Source organism: Telmatherina bonti, assembly GCF_933228915.1.
Source record: "Telmatherina bonti genome assembly, chromosome: 23".
NCBI lineage: Eukaryota > Metazoa > Chordata > Actinopteri > Atheriniformes > Telmatherinidae > Telmatherina > Telmatherina bonti.
In genome coordinates, this window is record NC_136632.1 from 32,716,181 (window position 1) to 32,737,300 (window position 21,120).

Consider the following 21,120-nt stretch of genomic DNA (forward strand, 5'->3'; position numbering starts at 1 on the left):
GACCAGGACTGGTACTAGTCTCTGGACTGGAACCTGGACCAGGACTGGTACTAGTCTCTGGACTGGAACCTGGACCAGGACTGGTACTAGTCTCTGGACCGGAACCAGGACTGGTGCTAGTCTCTGGACTGGAACCTGGACCAGGACTGGTACTAGTCTCTGGACTGGAACCTGGACCAGGACTGGTACTAGTCTCTGGACTGGAACCTGGACCAGGACTGGTACTAGTCTCTGGACTGGAACCTGGACCAGGACTGGTACTAGTCTCTGGACTGGAACCTGGAGCAGGACTGGTACTAGTCTCTGGACTGGAACCTGGAGCAGGACTGGTACTAGTCCCTGGACTGAAACCTGGACCAGGTCTGGTACTAGTCTCTGGACTGGAATCTGGACTGGTACTAGTCCCTGGACCGGAACCAGGACTGGTACCAGTCCCTGGACTGGTACTAGTCCCTGGACCGGAACCAGGACTGGTACTAGTCTCTGGACTGGAACCTGGACTGGTACTTGTCCCTGGACCGGAACAGGACTGGTACTAGTCCCTGGACTGGAACCTGGACCAGGACTGGTACTAGTCCCTGGACTGGAACCTGGACCAGGACTGGTACTAGTCTCTGGACTGAAACCTGGACCAGGACTGGTACTAGTCTCTGGACTGGTACTTGTCCCTGGGTCTGGAACCTGGACCAGGACTGGTACTAGTCTCTGGACTGGAACCTGGACCAGGACTGGTACTAGTCTCTGGACTGAAACCTGGACCAGGACTGCTACTAGTCTCTGGACTGAAACCTGGACCAGGACTGGTACTAGTCTCTGGACTGGAACCTGGACCAGGACTGGTACTAGTCCCTGGACCGGAACCAGGACTGGTACTAGTCCCTGGACCGGAACCAGGACTGGTACTAGTCCCTGGACTGGAACCTGGACCAGGACTGGTACTAGTCCCTGGACTGGAACCTGGACCAGGACTGGTACTAGTCCCTGGACTGGAACCTGGACCAGGACTGGTACTAGTCCCTGGACTGGAACCTGGACCTGGACTGGTACTAGTCCCTGGACTGAAACCTGGACCTGGACTGGTACTAGTCTCTGGACTGGAACCTGGACCTGGACTGGTACTGGTTTCTGGACCGGAACCAGGACTGGTACTAGTCTCTGGACTGAAACCTGGACCAGGACTGGTACTAGTCCCTGGACTGGAACCTGGACCAGGACTGGTACTAGTCCCTGGACTGAAACCTGGACCTGGACTGGTACTAGTCCCTGGACCGGAACCAGGACTGGTATTAGTCTCTGGACTGAAACCTGGACCAGGACTGGGACTGGTCTCTGGACCAGAACCAGGACTGGTACTAGTCCCTGGACTGGAACCTGGACCAGGACTGGTACTAGTTTCTGGACTGGAACCTCGACCAGGACTGGTACTAGTCCCTGGACTGGAACCTGGACCAGGACTGGTACTAGTCCCTGGACTGGAACCTGGACCAGGACTGGTACTAGTCCCTGGACTGGAACCTGGACCAGGACTGGTACTAGTCCCTGGACTGGAACCTGGACCAGGACTGGTACTAGTCTCTGGACTGGAACCTGGACCAGGACTGGTACTAGTCTCTGGACTGGAACCTGGACCAGGACTGGTACTAGTCCCTGGACCGGAACATGGACTGGTACCAGTCCCTGGACCGGAACCTGGACTGGTACTAGTCCCTGGACCAGAACCAGGACTGGTGCTAGTCTCTGGACTGGAACCTGGACTGGTACTTGTCCCTGGACTGGAACCTGGACCAGGACTGGTACTAGTCTCTGGACTAGAACCTGGACCAAGACTGGTACTAGTCTCTGGACTGGAACCTGGACCAGGACTGGTACTAGTCTCTGGACTGGAACCTGGACCAGGACTGGTGCTAGTCTCTGGACCGGAACCAGGACTGGTAGTAGTCTCTGGACTGGAACCTGGACCAGGACTGGTACTAGTCTCTGGACTGGAACCTGGACCAGGACTGGTACTAGTCTCTGGACTGGAACCTGGACCAGGACTGGTGCTAGTCTCTGGACCGGAACCAGGACTGGTAGTAGTCTCTGGACTGGAACCTGGACCAGGACTGGTACTAGTCTCTGGACCGGAACCAGGACTGGTACTGGTCCCTGGACTGGAACCTGGACCAGGACTGGTACTAGTCTCTGGACTGGAACCTGGACCAGGACTGGTACTAGTCTCTGTACTGGAACCTGGACCAGGACTGGTACTAGTCTCTGGACTGGAACCTGGACCAGGACTGGTACTAGTCCCTGGACTGAAACCTGGACCAGGACTGGTACTAGTCTCTGGACTGGAATCTGGACTGGTACTAGTCCCTGGACCGGAACCAGGACTGGTACCAGTCCCTGGACCGGAACCTGGACTGGTACTAGTCCCTGGACCGGAACCAGGACTGGTACTAGTCTCTGGACTGGAACCTGGACTGGTACTTGTCCCTGGACCGGAACCAGGACTGGTACTAGTCCCTGGACTGGAACCTGGACCAGGACTGGTACTAGTCTCTGGACTGAAACCTGGACCAGGACTGGTACTAGTCTCTGGACTGGAACCTGGACCAGGACTGGTACTAGTTTCTGGACTGGAACCTCGACCAGGACTGGTACTAGTCCCTGGACTGGAACCTGGACCAGGACTGGTACTAGTCCCTGGACTGGAACCTGGACCAGGACTGGTACTAGTCCCTGGACTGGAACCTGGACCAGGACTGGTACTAGTCCCTGGACTGGAACCTGGACCAGGACTGGTACTAGTCCCTGGACTGGAACCTGGACCAGGACTGGTGCTAGTCTCTGGACTGGAACCTGGACCAGGACTGGTACTAGTCTCTGGACTGGAACCTGGACCAGGACTGGTACTAGTCCCTGGACCGGAACATGGACTGGTACCAGTCCCTGGACCGGAACCTGGACTGGTACTAGTCCCTGGACCAGAACCAGGACTGGTGCTAGTCTCTGGACTGGAACCTGGACTGGTACTTGTCCCTGGACTGGAACCTGGACCAGGACTGGTACTAGTCTCTGGACTAGAACCTGGACCAAGACTGGTACTAGTCTCTGGACTGGAACCTGGACCAGGACTGGTACTAGTCTCTGGACTGGAACCTGGACCAGGACTGGTGCTAGTCTCTGGACCGGAACCAGGACTGGTAGTAGTCTCTGGACTGGAACCTGGACCAGGACTGGTACTAGTCTCTGGACTGGAACCTGGACCAGGACTGGTACTAGTCTCTGGACTGGAACCTGGACCAGGACTGGTGCTAGTCTCTGGACCGGAACCAGGACTGGTAGTAGTCTCTGGACTGGAACCTGGACCAGGACTGGTACTAGTCTCTGGACCGGAACCAGGACTGGTACTGGTCCCTGGACTGGAACCTGGACCAGGACTGGTACTAGTCTCTGGACTGGAACCTGGACCAGGACTGGTACTAGTCTCTGGACTGGAACCTGGACCAGGACTGGTACTAGTCTCTGGACTGGAACCTGGACCAGGACTGGTACTAGTCCCTGGACTGAAACCTGGACCAGGACTGGTACTAGTCTCTGGACTGGAATCTGGACTGGTACTAGTCCCTGGACCGGAACCAGGACTGGTACCAGTCCCTGGACCGGAACCAGGACTGGTACCAGTCCCTGGACCGGAACCTGGACTGGTACTAGTCCCTGGACCGGAACCAGGACTGGTACTAGTCTCTGGACTGGAACCTGGTCTGGTACTTGTCCCTGGACCGGAACCAGGACTGGTTCTAGTCCCTGGACTGGAACCTGGACCAGGACTGGTACTAGTCTCTGGACTGAAACCTGGACCAGGACTGGTACTAGTCTCTGGACTAAAACCTGGACCAGGACTGGTACTAGTCTCTGGACTGGAACCTGGACCAGGACTGGTATTAGTCCCTGGACTGGAACCTGGACCAGGACTGGTATTAGTCCCTGGACCGGAACCAGGACTGGTACTAGTCCCTGGACCGGAACCAGGACTGGTACTAGTCCCTGGACCGGAACCAGGACTGGTACTAGTCTCTGGACTGGAACCTGGACCAGGACTGGTACTAGTCTCTGGACTGGAACCTGGACTGGTACTTGTCCCTGGACTGGAATCTGGACCAGGACTGGTATTAGTCTCTGGACTGAAACCTGGACCAGGACTGGTACTAGTCTCTGGACTGGAACCTGGACTGGTACTAGTCCCTGGACCGGAACCAGGACTGGAACTAGTCTCTGGACTGGAACCTGGACCAGGACTGGTACTAGTCTCTGGACTGGAACCTGCACCAGGACTGGTACTAGTCCCTGGACTGGAACCTGGACCAGGACTGGTACTAGTCTCTGGACTGGAACCTGGACTGGTACTAGTCCCTGGACCGGAACCAGGACTGGTACTAGTCTCTGGACTGGAACCTGGACCAGGACTGGTACTAGTCTCTGGACTGGAACCTGGACTGGTACTAGTCTCTGGACTGGGACCTGGACCAGGACTGGTACTAGTCTCTGGACTGGAACCTGGACCTGGACTGGTATTAGTCTCTGGACTGGAACCTGGACCAGGACTGGTACTAGTCTCTGGACTGGAACCTGGACTGGTACTAGTGTCTGGACTGAAACCTGGACCAGGACTAGTATTAGTCTCTGGACTGAATCCTGGACCAGAACTGGTACTAGTCTCTGGACTGAAACCTGGACCAGGACTGGTATTAGTCTCTGGACTGAAACCTGGAGCAGGACTGGTACTAGTCCCTGGACCGGAACCAGGACTGGTACCAGTCCCTGGACCGGAACCAGGACTGGTAGTAGTCTCTGGACTGAAACCTGGACCAGGACTGGTACTAGTCTCTGGACTGAAACCTGGACCAGGACTGGTACTAGTCTCTGGACTGGAACCTGGACTGGTACTAGTCCCTGGACCGGAACAAGGACTGGTACTAGTCCCTGGACCGGAACCTGGACTGGTACTAGTCTCTGGACCGGAACGAGGACTGGTACTAGTCTCTGGACTGAAACCTGAACCAGGACTGGTACTAGTCTCTGGACTGGAACCTGGACCAGGACTGGTACTAGTCTCTGGACTGGAACCTGGACCAGGACTGGTACTAGTCTCTGGACTGGAACCTGGACCAGGACTGGTACTAGTCTCTGGACCGGAACCAGGACTGGTGCTAGTCTCTGGACTGGAACCTGGACCAGGACTGGTACTAGTCTCTGGACTGGAACCTGGACCAGGACTGGTACTAGTCTCTGGACTGGAACCTGGACCAGGGCTGGTACTAGTCTCTGGACTGGAACCTGGACCAGGACTGGTACTAGTCTCTGGACTGGAACCTGGAGCAGGACTGGTACTAGTCCCTGGACTGAAACCTGGACCAGGTCTGGTACTAGTCTCTGGACTGGAATCTGGACTGGTACTAGTCCCTGGACCGGAACCAGGACTGGTACCAGTCCCTGGACTGGTACTAGTCCCTGGACCGGAACCAGGACTGGTACTAGTCTCTGGACTGGAACCTGGACTGGTACTTGTCCCTGGACCGGAACCTGGACTGGTACTAGTCCCTGGACTGGAACCTGGACCAGGACTGGTACTAGTCCCTGGACTGGAACCTGGACCAGGACTGGTACTAGTCTCTGGACTGAAACCTGGACCAGGACTGGTACTAGTCTCTGGACTGGAACCTGGACCAGGACTGGTACTAGTCCCTGGACTGAAACCTGGACCAGGACTGGTACTAGTCTCTGGACTGGAATCTGGACTGGTACTAGTCCCTGGACCGGAACCAGGACTGGTACCAGTCCCTGGACCGGAACCAGGACTGGTACCAGTCCCTGGACCGGAACCTGGACTGGTACTAGTCCCTGGACCGGAACCAGGACTGGTACTAGTCTCTGGACTGGAACCTGGTCTGGTACTTGTCCCTGGACCGGAACCAGGACTGGTTCTAGTCCCTGGACTGGAACCTGGACCAGGACTGGTACTAGTCTCTGGACTGAAACCTGGACCAGGACTGGTACTAGTCTCTGGACTAAAACCTGGACCAGGACTGGTACTAGTCTCTGGACTGGAACCTGGACCAGGACTGGTATTAGTCCCTGGACTGGAACCTGGACCAGGACTGGTATTAGTCCCTGGACCGGAACCAGGACTGGTACTAGTCCCTGGACCGGAACCAGGACTGGTACTAGTCCCTGGACCGGAACCAGGACTGGTACTAGTCTCTGGACTGGAACCTGGACCAGGACTGGTACTAGTCTCTGGACTGGAACCTGGACTGGTACTTGTCCCTGGACTGGAATCTGGACCAGGACTGGTATTAGTCTCTGGACTGAAACCTGGACCAGGACTGGTACTAGTCTCTGGACTGGAACCTGGACTGGTACTAGTCCCTGGACCGGAACCAGGACTGGAACTAGTCTCTGGACTGGAACCTGGACCAGGACTGGTACTAGTCTCTGGACTGGAACCTGCACCAGGACTGGTACTAGTCCCTGGACTGGAACCTGGACCAGGACTGGTACTAGTCTCTGGACTGGAACCTGGACTGGTACTAGTCCCTGGACCGGAACCAGGACTGGTACTAGTCTCTGGACTGGAACCTGGACCAGGACTGGTACTAGTCTCTGGACTGGAACCTGGACTGGTACTAGTCTCTGGACTGGGACCTGGACCAGGACTGGTACTAGTCTCTGGACTGGAACCTGGACCTGGACTGGTATTAGTCTCTGGACTGGAACCTGGACCAGGACTGGTACTAGTCTCTGGACTGGAACCTGGACTGGTACTAGTGTCTGGACTGAAACCTGGACCAGGACTAGTATTAGTCTCTGGACTGAATCCTGGACCAGAACTGGTACTAGTCTCTGGACTGAAACCTGGACCAGGACTGGTATTAGTCTCTGGACTGAAACCTGGAGCAGGACTGGTACTAGTCCCTGGACCGGAACCAGGACTGGTACCAGTCCCTGGACCGGAACCAGGACTGGTAGTAGTCTCTGGACTGAAACCTGGACCAGGACTGGTACTAGTCTCTGGACTGAAACCTGGACCAGGACTGGTACTAGTCTCTGGACTGGAACCTGGACTGGTACTAGTCCCTGGACCGGAACAAGGACTGGTACTAGTCCCTGGACCGGAACCTGGACTGGTACTAGTCTCTGGACCGGAACGAGGACTGGTACTAGTCTCTGGACTGAAACCTGAACCAGGACTGGTACTAGTCTCTGGACTGGAACCTGGACCAGGACTGGTACTAGTCTCTGGACTGGAACCTGGACCAGGACTGGTACTAGTCTCTGGACTGGAACCTGGACCAGGACTGGTACTAGTCTCTGGACCGGAACCAGGACTGGTGCTAGTCTCTGGACTGGAACCTGGACCAGGACTGGTACTAGTCTCTGGACTGGAACCTGGACCAGGACTGGTACTAGTCTCTGGACTGGAACCTGGACCAGGGCTGGTACTAGTCTCTGGACTGGAACCTGGACCAGGACTGGTACTAGTCTCTGGACTGGAACCTGGAGCAGGACTGGTACTAGTCCCTGGACTGAAACCTGGACCAGGTCTGGTACTAGTCTCTGGACTGGAATCTGGACTGGTACTAGTCCCTGGACCGGAACCAGGACTGGTACCAGTCCCTGGACTGGTACTAGTCCCTGGACCGGAACCAGGACTGGTACTAGTCTCTGGACTGGAACCTGGACTGGTACTTGTCCCTGGACCGGAACCTGGACTGGTACTAGTCCCTGGACTGGAACCTGGACCAGGACTGGTACTAGTCCCTGGACTGGAACCTGGACCAGGACTGGTACTAGTCTCTGGACTGAAACCTGGACCAGGACTGGTACTAGTCTCTGGACTGGTACTTGTCCCTGGGTCTGGAACCTGGACCAGGACTGGTACTAGTCTCTGGACTGGAACCTGGACCAGGACTGGTACTAGTCTCTGGACTGAAACCTGGACCAGGACTGCTACTAGTCTCTGGACTGAAACCTGGACCAGGACTGGTACTAGTCTCTGGACTGGAACCTGGACCAGGACTGGTACTAGTCCCTGGACCGGAACCAGGACTGGTACTAGTCCCTGGACCGGAACCAGGACTGGTACTAGTCCCTGGACTGGAACCGGAACCAGGACTGGTACTAGTCCCTGGACTGGAACCTGGACCAGGACTGGTACTAGTCCCTGGACTGGAACCTGGACCAGGACTGGTACTAGTCCCTGGACTGGAACCTGGACCAGGACTGGTACTAGTCCCTGGACTGGAACCTGGACCTGGACTGGTACTAGTCCCTGGACTGAAACCTGGACCTGGACTGGTACTAGTCTCTGGACTGAAACCTGGACCTGGACTGGTACTGGTCTCTGGACCGGAACCAGCACTGGTACTAGTCTCTGGACTGAAACCTGGACCAGGACTGGTACTAGTCCCTGGACTGGAACCTGGACCAGGACTGGTACTAGTCCCTGGACTGAAACCTGGACCTGGACTGGTACTAGTCCCTGGACCGGAACCAGGACTGGTATTAGTCTCTGGACTGAAACCTGGACCAGGACTGGGACTGGTCTCTGGACCAGAACCAGGACTGGTACTAGTCCCTGGACTGGAACCTGGACCAGGACTGGTACTAGTTTCTGGACTGGAACCTCGACCAGGACTGGTACTAGTCCCTGGACTGGAACCTGGACCAGGACTGGTACTAGTCCCTGGACTGGAACCTGGACCAGGACTGGTACTAGTCTCTGGACTGAAACCTGGACCAGGACTGGTACTAGTCCCTGGACTGGTACTTGTCCCTGGGTCTGGAACCTGGACCAGGACTGGTACTAGTCTCTGGACTGGAACCTGGACCAGGACTGGTACTAGTCTCTGGACTGAAACCTGGACCAGGACTGCTACTAGTCTCTGGACTGAAACCTGGACCAGGACTGGTACTAGTCTCTGGACTGGAACCTGGACCAGGACTGGTACTAGTCCCTGGACCGGAACCAGGACTGGTACTAGTCCCTGGACTGGAACCTGGACCAGGACTGGTACTAGTCCCTGGACTGGAACCTGGACCAGGACTGGTACTAGTCCCTGGACTGGAACCTGGACCTGGACTGGTACTAGTCCCTGGACTGAAACCTGGACCTGGACTGGTACTAGTCTCTGGACTGAAACCTGGACCTGGACTGGTACTGGTTTCTGGACCGGAACCAGGACTGGTACTAGTCTCTGGACTGAAACCTGGACCAGGACTGGTACTAGTCCCTGGACTGGAACCTGGACCAGGACTGGTACTAGTCCCTGGACTGAAACCTGGACCAGGACTGGTACTAGTCCCTGGACCGGAACCAGGACTGGTATTAGTCTCTGGACTGAAACCTGGACCAGGACTGGGACTGGTCTCTGGACCAGAACCAGGACTGGTACTAGTCCCTGGACTGGAACCTGGACCAGGACTGGTACTAGTTTCTGGACTGGAACCTCGACCAGGACTGGTACTAGTCCCTGGACTGGAACCTGGACCAGGACTGGTACTAGTCCCTGGACTGGAACCTGGACCAGGACTGGTACTAGTCCCTGGACTGGAACCTGGACCAGGACTGGTACTAGTCTCTGGACTGGAACCTGGACCAGGACTGGTACTAGTCCCTGGACTGGAACCTGGACCAGGACTGGTACTAGTCCCTGGACTGGAACCTGGACCAGGACTGGTGCTAGTCTCTGGACTGGAACCTGGACCAGGACTGGTACTAGTCTCTGGACTGGAACCTGGACCAGGACTGGTACTAGTCCCTGGACCGGAACATGGACTGGTACCAGTCCCTGGACCGGAACCTGGACTGGTACTAGTCCCTGGACCAGAACCAGGACTGGTGCTAGTCTCTGGACTGGAACCTGGACTGGTACTTGTCCCTGGACTGGAACCTGGACCAGGACTGGTACTAGTCTCTGGACTAGAACCTGGACCAAGACTGGTACTAGTCTCTGGACTGGAACCTGGACCAGGACTGGTACTAGTCTCTGGACTGGAACCTGGACCAGGACTGGTGCTAGTCTCTGGACCGGAACCAGGACTGGTAGTAGTCTCTGGACTGGAACCTGGACCAGGACTGGTACTAGTCTCTGGACTGGAACCTGGACCAGGACTGGTACTAGTCTCTGGACTGGAACCTGGACCAGGACTGGTGCTAGTCTCTGGACCGGAACCAGGACTGGTAGTAGTCTCTGGACTGGAACCTGGACCAGGACTGGTACTAGTCTCTGGACCGGAACCAGGACTGGTACTGGTCCCTGGACTGGAACCTGGACCAGGACTGGTACTAGTCTCTGGACTGGAACCTGGACCAGGACTGGTACTAGTCTCTGGACTGGAACCTGGACCAGGACTGGTACTACTCCCTGGACTGGAACCTGGACCAGGACTGGTACTAGTCTCTGGACTGGAACCTGGACCAGGACTGGTACTAGTCTCTGGACTGAAACCTGGACCAGGACTGGTACTAGTCCCTGGACTGGAACCTTGACCAGGACTGGTACTAGTCTCTGGACTGGAACCTGGACTGGTACTAGTCCCTGGACCGGAACCAGGACTGGTACTAGTCTCTGGACTGGAACCTGGACCAGGACTGGTACTAGTCTCTGGACTGGAACCTGGACTGGTACTAGTCCCTGGACCGGAACAAGGACTGGTACTAGTCCCTGGACCGGAACCTGGACTGGTACTAGTCTCTGGACCGGAACCAGGACTGGTACTAGTCTCTGGACTGAAACCTGAACCAGGACTGGTACTAGTCTCTGGACTGAAACCTGGACCAGGACTGGTACTAGTCTCTGGACTGGAACCTGGACCAGGACTGGTACTAGTCTCTGGACCGGAACCAGGACTGGTGCTAGTCTCTGGACTGGAACCTGGACCAGGACTGGTACTAGTCTCTGGACTGGAACCTGGACCAGGACTGGTACTAGTCTCTGGACTGGAACCTGGACCAGGTCTGGTACTAGTCTCTGGACTGGAACCTGGACCAGGACTGGTACTAGTCTCTGGACTGGAACCTGGACCAGGACTGGTACTAGTCTCTGGACTGGAACCTGGACCAGGACTGGTACTAGTCTCTGACTGGAACCTGGACCAGGACTGGTACAAGTCCCTGGACTGAAACCTGGACCAGGACTGGTACTAGTCTCTGGACTGGAATCTGGACTGGTACTAGTCCCTGGACCGGAACCAGGACTGGTACCAGTCCCTGGACCGGAACCTGGACTGGTACTAGTCCCTGGACCGGAACCAGGACTGGTACTAGTCTCTGGACCGGAACCAGGACTGGTACTTGTCCCTGGACCGGAACCAGGACTGGTACTTGTCCCTGGACCGGAACCAGGACTGGTACTAGTCCCTGGACTGGAACCTGGACCAGGACTGGTACTAGTCCCTGGACTGGAACCTGGACCAGGACTGGTACTAGTCTCTGGACTGGAACCTGGACCAGGACTGGTACTAGTCTCTGGACTGGAACCTGGACCAGGACTGGTACTAGTCCCTGGACTGGAACCTGGACCAGGACTGGTATTAGTCCCTGGACTGGAACCTGGACCAGGACTGGTACTAGTCTCTGGACTGGAACCTGGACTGGTACTAGTCCCTGGACCGGAAACTGGACCAGGACTGGTACTAGTCTCTGGACTGGAACCTGGACTGGTACTAGTCCCTGGACCGGAATCTGGACCAGGACTGGTACTAGTCTCTGGACTGGAACATGGACTGGTACTAGTCCCTGGACCGGAACCTGGACCAGGACTGGTACTAGTCCCTGGACCGGAACCTGGACCAGGACTGGTACTAGTCCCTGGACTGGAACCTTGACCAGGACTGGTACTAGTCCCTGGACTGGAACCTGGACCAGGACTGGTACTAGTCCCTGGACTGGAACCTGGAGCAGTACTGGTACTAGTCCCTGGACTGGAACCTGGACCAGGACTGGTACTAGTCCCTGGACTGGAACCTGGACCAGGACTGGTACTAGTCCCTGGACTGGAACCTGGACCAGGACTGGTACTAGTCCCTGGACTGGAACCTGGAGCAGTACTGGTACTAGTCCCTGGACTGGAACCAGGACTGGTACCAGTCCCTGGACCAGAACAAACCTTCTCTTTGCCCCGTGTCTTGTCTGACAGGCTCATCACTGCAGGAGTATGGTCCCCTGTCAGGACAGTCCTGCTGTCAAACACACCTACTACGCTCAGGTAACACACACACACACACTGTCCGCTAGGTGTGTGTCTTCGCTGTCTCTCAGGTGTGTCCTGGTCTCTCAGGTGTCTGTCCCCAGGGATCTGGTGGCAGTTATGAGTGCTGTGAGGGACGGACAAGAGACTGATCCTGAAGACGGCAGTCGTCTCATCTACCGGTTCAGGCAGCCGGTAGGGGTCCTCCGTCTCTGCTTACATCAGACTCACCTGAGCTCAGGTGTGAATCTTGTCTTTCTGTGGTTGACACCTGTCCTCAGGTCCCCATGCCATCCTACCTGATAGCCATCGTGGTGGGAGACTTGGAGAGCAGGTATGGTGTCCGTCCTCCGTCACGCCGTGTGGTCTGGCTGCAGGTAACTGTGTGCTCTGATTGGCCGACAGGCAGATCGGTCCTCGCTCCAGGGTCTGGTCTGAGAAGGAGTTTGTGGAAAAAGCGGCCTCGGAGTTCTCTGAGGTAAGTCTCAATAGCAACCGAGCCGGTGTCCACCTGTCTGTAAACCACCTGTCCCTCAGACGGAGACCATGCTGGCAACGGCGGAGGACTTAGCGGGTCCCTACGTGTGGGGACAGTATGACATCCTGGTCCTGCCCCCGTCCTTCCCGTACGGCGGCATGGAGAACCCCTGCCTCACCTTTGCCACGCCCACCTTGCTGGTAAGAACGAAGTCATCTGATTGGTGGTTGCGTCTCTGAGCGTCCTGACCAGCTGTGTCTGTCTCCAGGCTGGAGACAAATCGCTGTCCAACGTGAGTACCACACCTGCCGACTGCCTGCAGATTACCTGCCGACTGCCTGCCGATTACCTGCCGACTGCCTGCCGATTACCTGCCGACTGCCTGCCGATTACCTGCCGATTACCTGCCGACTGCCTGCCGATTACCTGCCGACTGCCTGCCGATTGCCTGCCGATTACCTGCCGACTGCCTGCCGACTGCCTGCCGATTGCCTGCCGATTGCCTGCCGATTACCTGCCGACTGCCTGCCGATTGCCTGCCGACTGCCTGCCGACTACCTGCCGACTGCCTGCCGATTACCTGCCGACTGCCTGCCGATTACCTGCCGACTGCCTGCCGATTGCCTGCCGACTGCCTGCCGATTGCCTGCCGACTGCCTGCCGACTACCTGCCGACTGCCTGCAGATTACCTGCCGACTGCCTGCCGATTGCCTGCCGACTGCCTGCCGACTACCTGCCGACTGCCTGCCGATTACCTGCCGACTGCCTGCCGACTACCTGCCGACTGCCTGCCGATTACCTGCCGACTGCCTGCCGATTGCCTGCCGACTGCCTGCCGACTACCTGCCGACTGCCTGCCGATTACCTGCCGACTGCCTGCCGATTACCTGCCGACTGCCTGCCGATTACCTGCCGACTGCCTGCCGACTGCCTGCAGAGTACCTGCCGACTGCCTGCAGATTACCTGCCGACTGCCTGCAGATTACCTGCCGACTGCCTGCAGATTACCTGCCGACTGCCTGCAGAGTACCTGCCGACTGCCTGCAGAGTACCTGCCGACTGCCTGCAGAGTACCTGCCGACTGCCTGCAGAGTACCTGCCGACTGCCTGCAGAGTACCTGCCGACTGCCTGCAGAGTACCTGCCGACTGCCTGCAGAGTACCTGCCGACTGCCTGCAGAGTACCTGCCGACTGCCTGCAGAGTACCTGCCGACTGCCTGCAGAGTACCTGCCGACTGCCTGCAGATTACCTGCCGACTGCCTGCAGATTACCTGCCGACTGCCTGCAGACTACCTGCCGACTGCCTGCAGACTACCTGCCGACTGCCTGCAGATTACCTGCCGACTGCCTGCAGATTACCTGCCGACTGCCTGCAGAGTACCTGCCGACTGCCTGCAGAGTACCTGCCGACTGCCTGCAGAGTACCTGCCGACTGCCTGCAGATTACCTGCCGACTGCCTGCAGATTACCTGCCGACTGCCTGCCGATTACCTGCCGATTACCTGCCGACTGCCTGCCGACTGCCTGCCGATTGCCTGCCGATTGCCTGCCGATTACCTGCCGACTACCTGCCGACTGCCTGCCGATTACCTGCCGCCTGCCGATTACCTGCCGACTGCCTGCCGATTACCTGCCGATTACCTGCCGACTGCCTGCAGATTACCTGCCGACTGCCTGCAGATTACCTGCAGATTACCTGCCGACTGCCTGCAGACTACCTGCCGACTGCCTGCAGACTACCTGCCGACTGCCTGCAGATTACCTGCCGACTGCCTGCAGAGTACCTGCCGACTGCCTGCAGATTACCTGCCGACTGCCTGCAGATTACCTGCCGACTGCCTGCAGATTACCTGCCGACTGCCTGCAGAGTACCTGCCGACTGCCTGCAGAGTACCTGCCGACTGCCTGCAGATTACCTGCCGACTGCCTGCAGATTACCTGCCGCGCCGCCCGTCACCGGACTAACAGCTGTGTTCTCGCTACGCAGGTGATCGCCCACGAGATCGCCCACAGCTGGACCGGGAACCTTGTGACCAACAAGACCTGGGAACACTTCTGGTAAAGAAACACACCAGCAGGTGAGCTGCAGTCCGCCAGTCGTGTCTCAGGTGTTGGACGTGTCCTCAGGTTGAACGAGGGTCACACGGTCTACCTGGAGAGGATGATTGGCCGGTGTCTGGAGGGGGAACCGTTCCGACAGTTTAAGGCCATGGGGGGCTGGAAAGACCTGCAGGACTCTGTGAGAACCTTCACCGTCTTCAGCTGCTCTGGGTGGAACCAGGTGTCCTGCCGTCTCTCACCTGTCCTCCACCCTCCAGGTGAACACCTTCGGCGCCAACAACCCTCTGACCAACCTGGTCCCCCGTCTGGAGGACGTGGACCCCGACGACGCCTTCTCCTCCGTACCGTACGAGAAGGGCTTCGCGTTGCTGTACCACCTGGAGGAGCTGGTGGGGGGTCCAGGTAGCACCTGGTTCGACACCTGCCCCCGCACCAAGGACCATGCGGTTCCATTTGGGCCGATAATAGTCCTGTTCTGACTCACGTGTTTGTGTCCCTCAGAGGTGTTCATGGGGTTTGTGAAGTCCTACATCCAGAGGTTCGCCTACAACAGCGTGACCACGGACCAGTGGAAGGACTACCTGTTCTCCTACTTCAAAGACCAGGTGAAGACCACCTGAGACGGATCAGAACCGGTTCCCTGATTGTTTTTTTCTCCAGGTGGGTGGAGCTTAGATCTACTAAAACCAGGTGTTGTCTCTCAGGTGGACGTCTTGAGCTCGGTGGACTGGAACACCTGGATGTCCTGTCCCGGGATGCCTCCCGTCAAGCCTCAGTAAGTGAACCCGCCGGACCCGGTACCAAGTGGACCCGCCAGACCGGGTCCTGGTAAAAACTGATCCTCAGTAAGTGGACCCGCCAGACCGGGTCCTGGTAAAGACTGATCCTCAGTAAGTGGACCCCCCAGACCGGGTCCTGGTAAAGACTGATCCTCAGTAAGTGGACCCGCCAGACCGGGTCCTGGTAAAGACTGATCCTCAGTAAGTGGACCCGCCAGACCGGGTCCTGGTAAAGACTGATCCTCAGTAAGTGGACCCCCCAGACCGGGTCCTGGTAAAGACTGATCCTCAGTAAGTGGACCCCCCAGACCGGGTCCTGGTAAAGACTGATCCTCAGTAAGTGGACCCCCCAGACCGGGTCCTGGTAAAGACTGATCCTCAGTAAGTGGACCCGCCAGACCGGGTCCTGGTAAAGACTGATCCTCAGTAAGTGGACCCGCCAGACCGGGTCCTGGTAAAGACTGATCCTCAGTAAGTGGACCCGCCAGACCGGGTCCTGGTAAAGACTGATCCTCAGTAAGTGGACCCGCCAGACCGGGTCCTGGTAAAGACTGATCCTCAGTAAGTGGACCCGCCAGACCAGGTCCTGGTAAAGACTGATCCTCAGTAAGTGGACCCGCCAGACCGGGTCCTGGTAAAGACTGATCCTCAGTAAGTGGACCCCCCAGACCGGGTCCTGGTAAAGACTGATCCTCAGTAAGTGGACCCGCCAGACCGGGTCCTGGTAAAGACTGATCCTCAGTAAGTGGACCCCCCAGACCGGGTCCTGGTAAAGACTGATCCTCAGTAAGTGGACCCCCCAGACCGGGTCCTGGTAAAGACTGATCCTCAGTAAGTGGACCCGCCAGACCGGGTCCTGGTAAAGACTGATCCTCAGTAAGTGGACCCGCCAGACCGGGTCCTGGTAAAGACTGATCCTCAGTAAGTGGACCCGCCAGACCGGGTCCTGGTAAAGACTGATCCTCAGTAAGTGGACCCCCCAGACCGGGTCCTGGTAAAGACTGATCCTCAGTAAGTGGACCCGCCAGACCGGGTCCTGGTAAAGACTGATCCTCAGTAAGTGGACCCGCCAGACCGGGTCCTGGTAAAGACTGATCCTCAGTAAGTGGACCCGCCAGACCGGGTCCTGGTAAAGACTGATCCTCAGTAAGTGGACCCCCCAGACCGGGTCCTGGTAAAGACTGATCCTCAGTAAGTGGACCCCCCAGACCGGGTCCTGGTAAAGACTGATCCTCAGTAAGTGGACCCGCCAGACCGGGTCCTGGTAAAGACTGATCCTCAGTAAGTGGACCCCCCAGACCGGGTCCTGGTAAAGACTGATCCTCAGTAAGTGGACCCGCCAGACCGGGTCCTGGTAAAGACTGATCCTCAGTAAGTGGACCCGCCAGACCGGGTCCTGGTAAAGACTGATCCTCAGTAAGTGGACCCGCCAGACCGGGTCCTGGTAAAGACTGATCCTCAGTAAGTGGACCCCCCAGACCGGGTCCTGGTAAAGACTGATCCTCAGTAAGTGGACCCCCCAGACCGGGTCCTGGTAAAGACTGATCCTCAGTAAGTGGACCCGCCAGACCGGGTCCTGGTAAAGACTGATCCTCAGTAAGTGGACCCCCCAGACCGGGTCCTGGTAAAGACTGATCCTCAGTAAGTGGACCCCCCAGACCGGGTCCTGGTAAAGACTGATCCTCAGTAAGTGGACCCCCCAGACCGGGTCCTGGTAAAGACTGATCCTCAGTAAGTGGACCCGCCAGACCGGGTCCTGGTAAAGACTGATCCTCAGTAAGTGGACCCCCCAGACCGGGTCCTGGTAAAGACTGATCCTCAGTAAGTGGACCCCCCAGACCGGGTCCTGGTAAAGACTGATCCTCAGTAAGTGGACCCGCCAGACCGGGTCCTGGTAAAGACTGATCCTCAGTAAGTGGACCCCCCAGACCGGGTCCTGGTAAAGACTGATCCTCAGTAAGTGGACCCCCCAGACCGGGTCCTGGTAAAGACTGATCCTCAGTAAGTGGACCCCCCAGACCGGGTCCTGGTAAAGACTGATCCTCAGTAAGTGGACCCCCCAGACCGGGTCCTGGTAAAAACTGATCTGTTCACAGTCCTGGTTCTTTTGCAGGTACGACACCACGCTGGCGGACGCCTGCATCGCGCTCGCACAGAGGTGGATTAAGGTAAGACCTGGACCTGATGGGGACCAGATCTGGTCACTTCTGTCACTAAAACCTTCATCCCCCTTCAGGCTAAAGACCAGGACCTGGACAGTTTCAGAGAGTCTGATGTGACGACCTTGTCCTCCCACCAAGTCATCGAGTTCCTGTCCCTGTTGCTTCAGGAGGTAGGAACCCCAAAACCGGTCTGCTGCGGTCTGCTGCAGTCTGCTGCGGTCTGCTGCGGTCTGCAGTCTGCTGCGGTCTGCTGTCTGCTGCGGTCTGCTGCGGTCTGCTGCGGTCTGCTGCGGTCTGCAGTCTGCTGCGGTCTGCTGCGGTCTGCTGCGGTCTGCGGTCTGCTGCGGTCTGCTGCGGTCTGCAGTCTGCTGCGGTCTGCTGCAGTCTGCTGCGGTCTGCTGCGGTCTGCTGCGGTCTGCTGCGGTCTGCTGCGGTCTGCAGTCTGCTGCAGTCTGCAGTCTGCTGCGGTCTGCTGCGGTCTGCTGCGGTCTGCTGTCTGCTGCAGTCTGCTGCGGTCTGCTGCAGTCTGCTGCGGTCTGCAGTCTGCTGCGGTCTGCAGTCTGCTGCGGTCTGCTGCGGTCTGCTGCGGTCTGCTGCGGTCTGCAGTCTGCTGCGGTCTGCTGCAGTCTGCTGCGGTCTGCTGCAGTCTGCTGCGGTCTGCTGCGGTCTGCTGCGGTCTGCAGTCTGCTGCAGTCTGCTGCGGTCTGCTGCAGTCTGCTGCGGTCTGCTGCGGTCTGCTGCGGTCTGCAGTCTGCTGCGGTCTGCTGCGGTCTGCTGCAGTCTGCTGCGGTCTGCTGCGGTCTGCTGCGGTCTGCTGCAGTCTGCTGCGGTCTGCTGCAGTCTGCTGCGGTCTGCTGCGGTCTGCGGTCTGCTGCAGTCTGCGGCAGTCTGCTGCGGTCTGCAGTCTGCTGCGGTCTGCAGTCTGCTGCGGTCTGCAGTCTGCTGCAGTCTGCGGCAGTCTGCTGCGGTCTGCAGTCTGCTGCGGTCTGCGGTCTGCTGCAGTCTGCGGCAGTCTGCTGCGGTCTGCAGTCTGCTGCGGTCTGCAGTCTGCTGCGGTCTGCAGTCTGCTGCAGTCTGCGGCAGTCTGCTGCGGTCTGCAGTCTGCTGCGGTCTGCAGTCTGCGGCGGTCTGCGGCGGTCTGCAGTCTGCTGCGGTCTGCTGCAGTCTGCTGCGGTCTGCTGCAGTCTGCGGCGGTCTGCTGTCTGCGGCAGTCTGCTGCAGTCTGCGGCGGTCTGCGCAGGTGACTTCTACTGGCCGCTAAGGACCACCCCAGACGACCCGGAACCACTCCAGTCCATCCTCTCCTCCAGGATCCGCTCCCTCTGACCCACGTGAAGAAGATGCAGGACGTCTACAACCTGAACGCCTTCACCAACTCTGAGGTTCGCTTCAGGTGAGTTTACCTGAACCTGCTGAAGCTCCGCCCCTTACTCAGAAACTGCCTTTCTGATTGGCTGCTGTCATCCAGGTGGCTGCGGCTGTGTGTCCGGTCCAGGTGGGAGGATGCGGTTCCCATGGCGCTGAAGATGGCGACGGAGCAGGGGAGAATGAAGTTCACACGACCCCTGTTCAGGTAGCCTTCTTCACCTCCTCCTCTTCATCAGGGAGGTCCTCCTCTCCTGGAGGCGGAGCCTCGGTGTTAGTCGGGGGGAATGCTGATCCAGGTGAACGGGGATCTTCTGAACATGCTGCATCCGCTGCCGTGGGGGGGGGGGGGGGGGGGGGGGGTGTAGCTCGGCGTTCAGCTCCCATCATGTCTGGAAGATCCGCAACGGACCGTGGAAGCTCCTGGTCGTTGCTCCACCCCCAAACGGCTGCCAGCGGTTCGGTCCTCGGCGTCATCTGATCCGTTTCCTCTCTGTGCCGCCGGACTTCCTGGACCACATCGCACCGTTTTCCCACATCAGGGCGGCGTCCTGGACCGCACGCCGTTGTCCGACTGCTGCGTGAAACACCACCGTGATGCGTAAATAATCGTCGCCGCGTCTCTCAGTGGTTTAGTCCCAACCGCGTCCTGGACACACTGGACCCGCTCCAGTCTGGTTCCAGGACCCAGAACGGAGACGGCGTCCACAAGGCGCTCACACATATGGTTGTGTCGGACGTCGGCGCCGTGGGTCATAACACCCTCCTTTCTCGCCATGACCGGTGGGCGGAGATTAAACGCTCGTCCATCTTACCTCCTGTTCTGGTTCAGGGACCCGTCCCGGACCTGGACTTTGATGACGTCCAACTCTGGACGGAGACGGCGTTCCTTCCACCAAATGGAGCTAATCATTGTCGGACCTGAATATCTCGCCGGAACGCCAAACCGCCCACCCGTTCTGTCGCATCCCGGCTGGACTCAGTCAGTCCACCTGCCCTGTACCTCCCCGCCCCCCCATCAGTGGGACCGGCTAGTAGACGCTCCGTTAGCTCGCGGTTAGAGCCTCGCCCGCCCTCCAACAGTTTTTCCTGATTAAACGACTAAAACTTCCAAACTTCCTTCATCAGGGAAGTCTTCCACTTCCAGAAGTTTGCTGCTGAAGCTGTCCGGGTTTTTCTGACTCATCGCGCTGCCATGCATCCCGTCACTTCAGGACTCGTCGCCAAGGAGCTGAAGGTGGATGTCGGCGCCGCCCAGTGAGACCAGGTCCTGGTCTGGGGAAGCAGATCTGGACTCTGGGTCCAGGTCCAGAGTAACCCTCCGGTTCTCTGACAGAAACCTGCTTTTTATTAAAAGATTTAGACGTGAAACTGGAGTCGTGTCTTCTTTCTGGAGCAGAACCAGGTTGGTGACCCAGTGCTGGGTGGGCGGAGTTAGGGTAACCACATGACTAGAAGCAACCAATCAGAGAGGCTTTGATGAGTGATGCCTTCAGGTTTCGGAAGAACACTTGATGTTTAATCTGGTGAAAGAACTTCTGGTCCAGGAGAAGGTTCTGGTCCGGTCCGAATGAGTCGTCCTGAACCCTGAAACCCAGGAAATCCCAGTGAACCCAGTAAGTAATAAACTGGTTCCCAACCAGTCTGGTTGTTTACACATCTAACCAGCCCAGAACCTCTTTTCATTCAGCATGTCTTCATGGAATCGTGTCAGAAGGTTCTGTTGCTCCGTCAGCCTGGTCTGAACCCCCACACTGCCCCCGCCCCCCAAAACTACTGGTAGTATCCCAGTCTGTGGTCTGGTGATCCCAGTTGTAGCTGGGTGAGCTCGTTCTGCGGCGCCTCCCTGAAGGGGAAAACACAAAATCCAGGGAAACTGGGCCAGGGGAAAAGTCCTGAAGGCCTAGCTCAGGAGAACGGACCAGAGGCAGGACCCGAGGGGGTCCTTATTCTGGAGCCACAGGACAGTAGGCATACAGATGAACTAAATGAACTCAGGTGAACTAAATCAACAGGAACAAAAGCTAAACAAGACAAGGA

At 57.6% G+C, this 21,120-nt stretch overlaps 1 protein-coding gene across 1 annotated transcript in view; it reads left to right on the forward strand.

Annotated features, from left to right (window-relative positions):
- The window catches only part of lta4h (leukotriene A4 hydrolase), a 36,874-nt gene extending 16,429 nt beyond the window's left edge, over window positions 1–20,445 (forward strand). The window contains exons 4-19 of the mRNA XM_079263470.1: window positions 12,183–12,251; window positions 12,324–12,428; window positions 12,515–12,567; window positions 12,639–12,711; window positions 12,771–12,911; window positions 12,980–13,003; window positions 14,701–14,771; window positions 14,841–14,952; window positions 15,032–15,176; window positions 15,276–15,379; window positions 15,479–15,549; window positions 17,667–17,721; window positions 17,790–17,885; window positions 19,026–19,108; window positions 19,184–19,288; window positions 20,209–20,445. Of these exons, the coding sequence (XP_079119596.1) occupies window positions 12,183–12,251; window positions 12,324–12,428; window positions 12,515–12,567; window positions 12,639–12,711; window positions 12,771–12,911; window positions 12,980–13,003; window positions 14,701–14,771; window positions 14,841–14,952; window positions 15,032–15,176; window positions 15,276–15,379; window positions 15,479–15,549; window positions 17,667–17,721; window positions 17,790–17,885; window positions 19,026–19,108; window positions 19,184–19,288; window positions 20,209–20,341 (1,440 nt within the window). The 3' untranslated portion in view covers window positions 20,342–20,445. The remainder of the gene's footprint in view (window positions 1–12,182; window positions 12,252–12,323; window positions 12,429–12,514; window positions 12,568–12,638; window positions 12,712–12,770; window positions 12,912–12,979; window positions 13,004–14,700; window positions 14,772–14,840; window positions 14,953–15,031; window positions 15,177–15,275; window positions 15,380–15,478; window positions 15,550–17,666; window positions 17,722–17,789; window positions 17,886–19,025; window positions 19,109–19,183; window positions 19,289–20,208) is intronic.
- The last annotated feature ends 675 nt before the right edge of the window (window positions 20,446–21,120 follow it).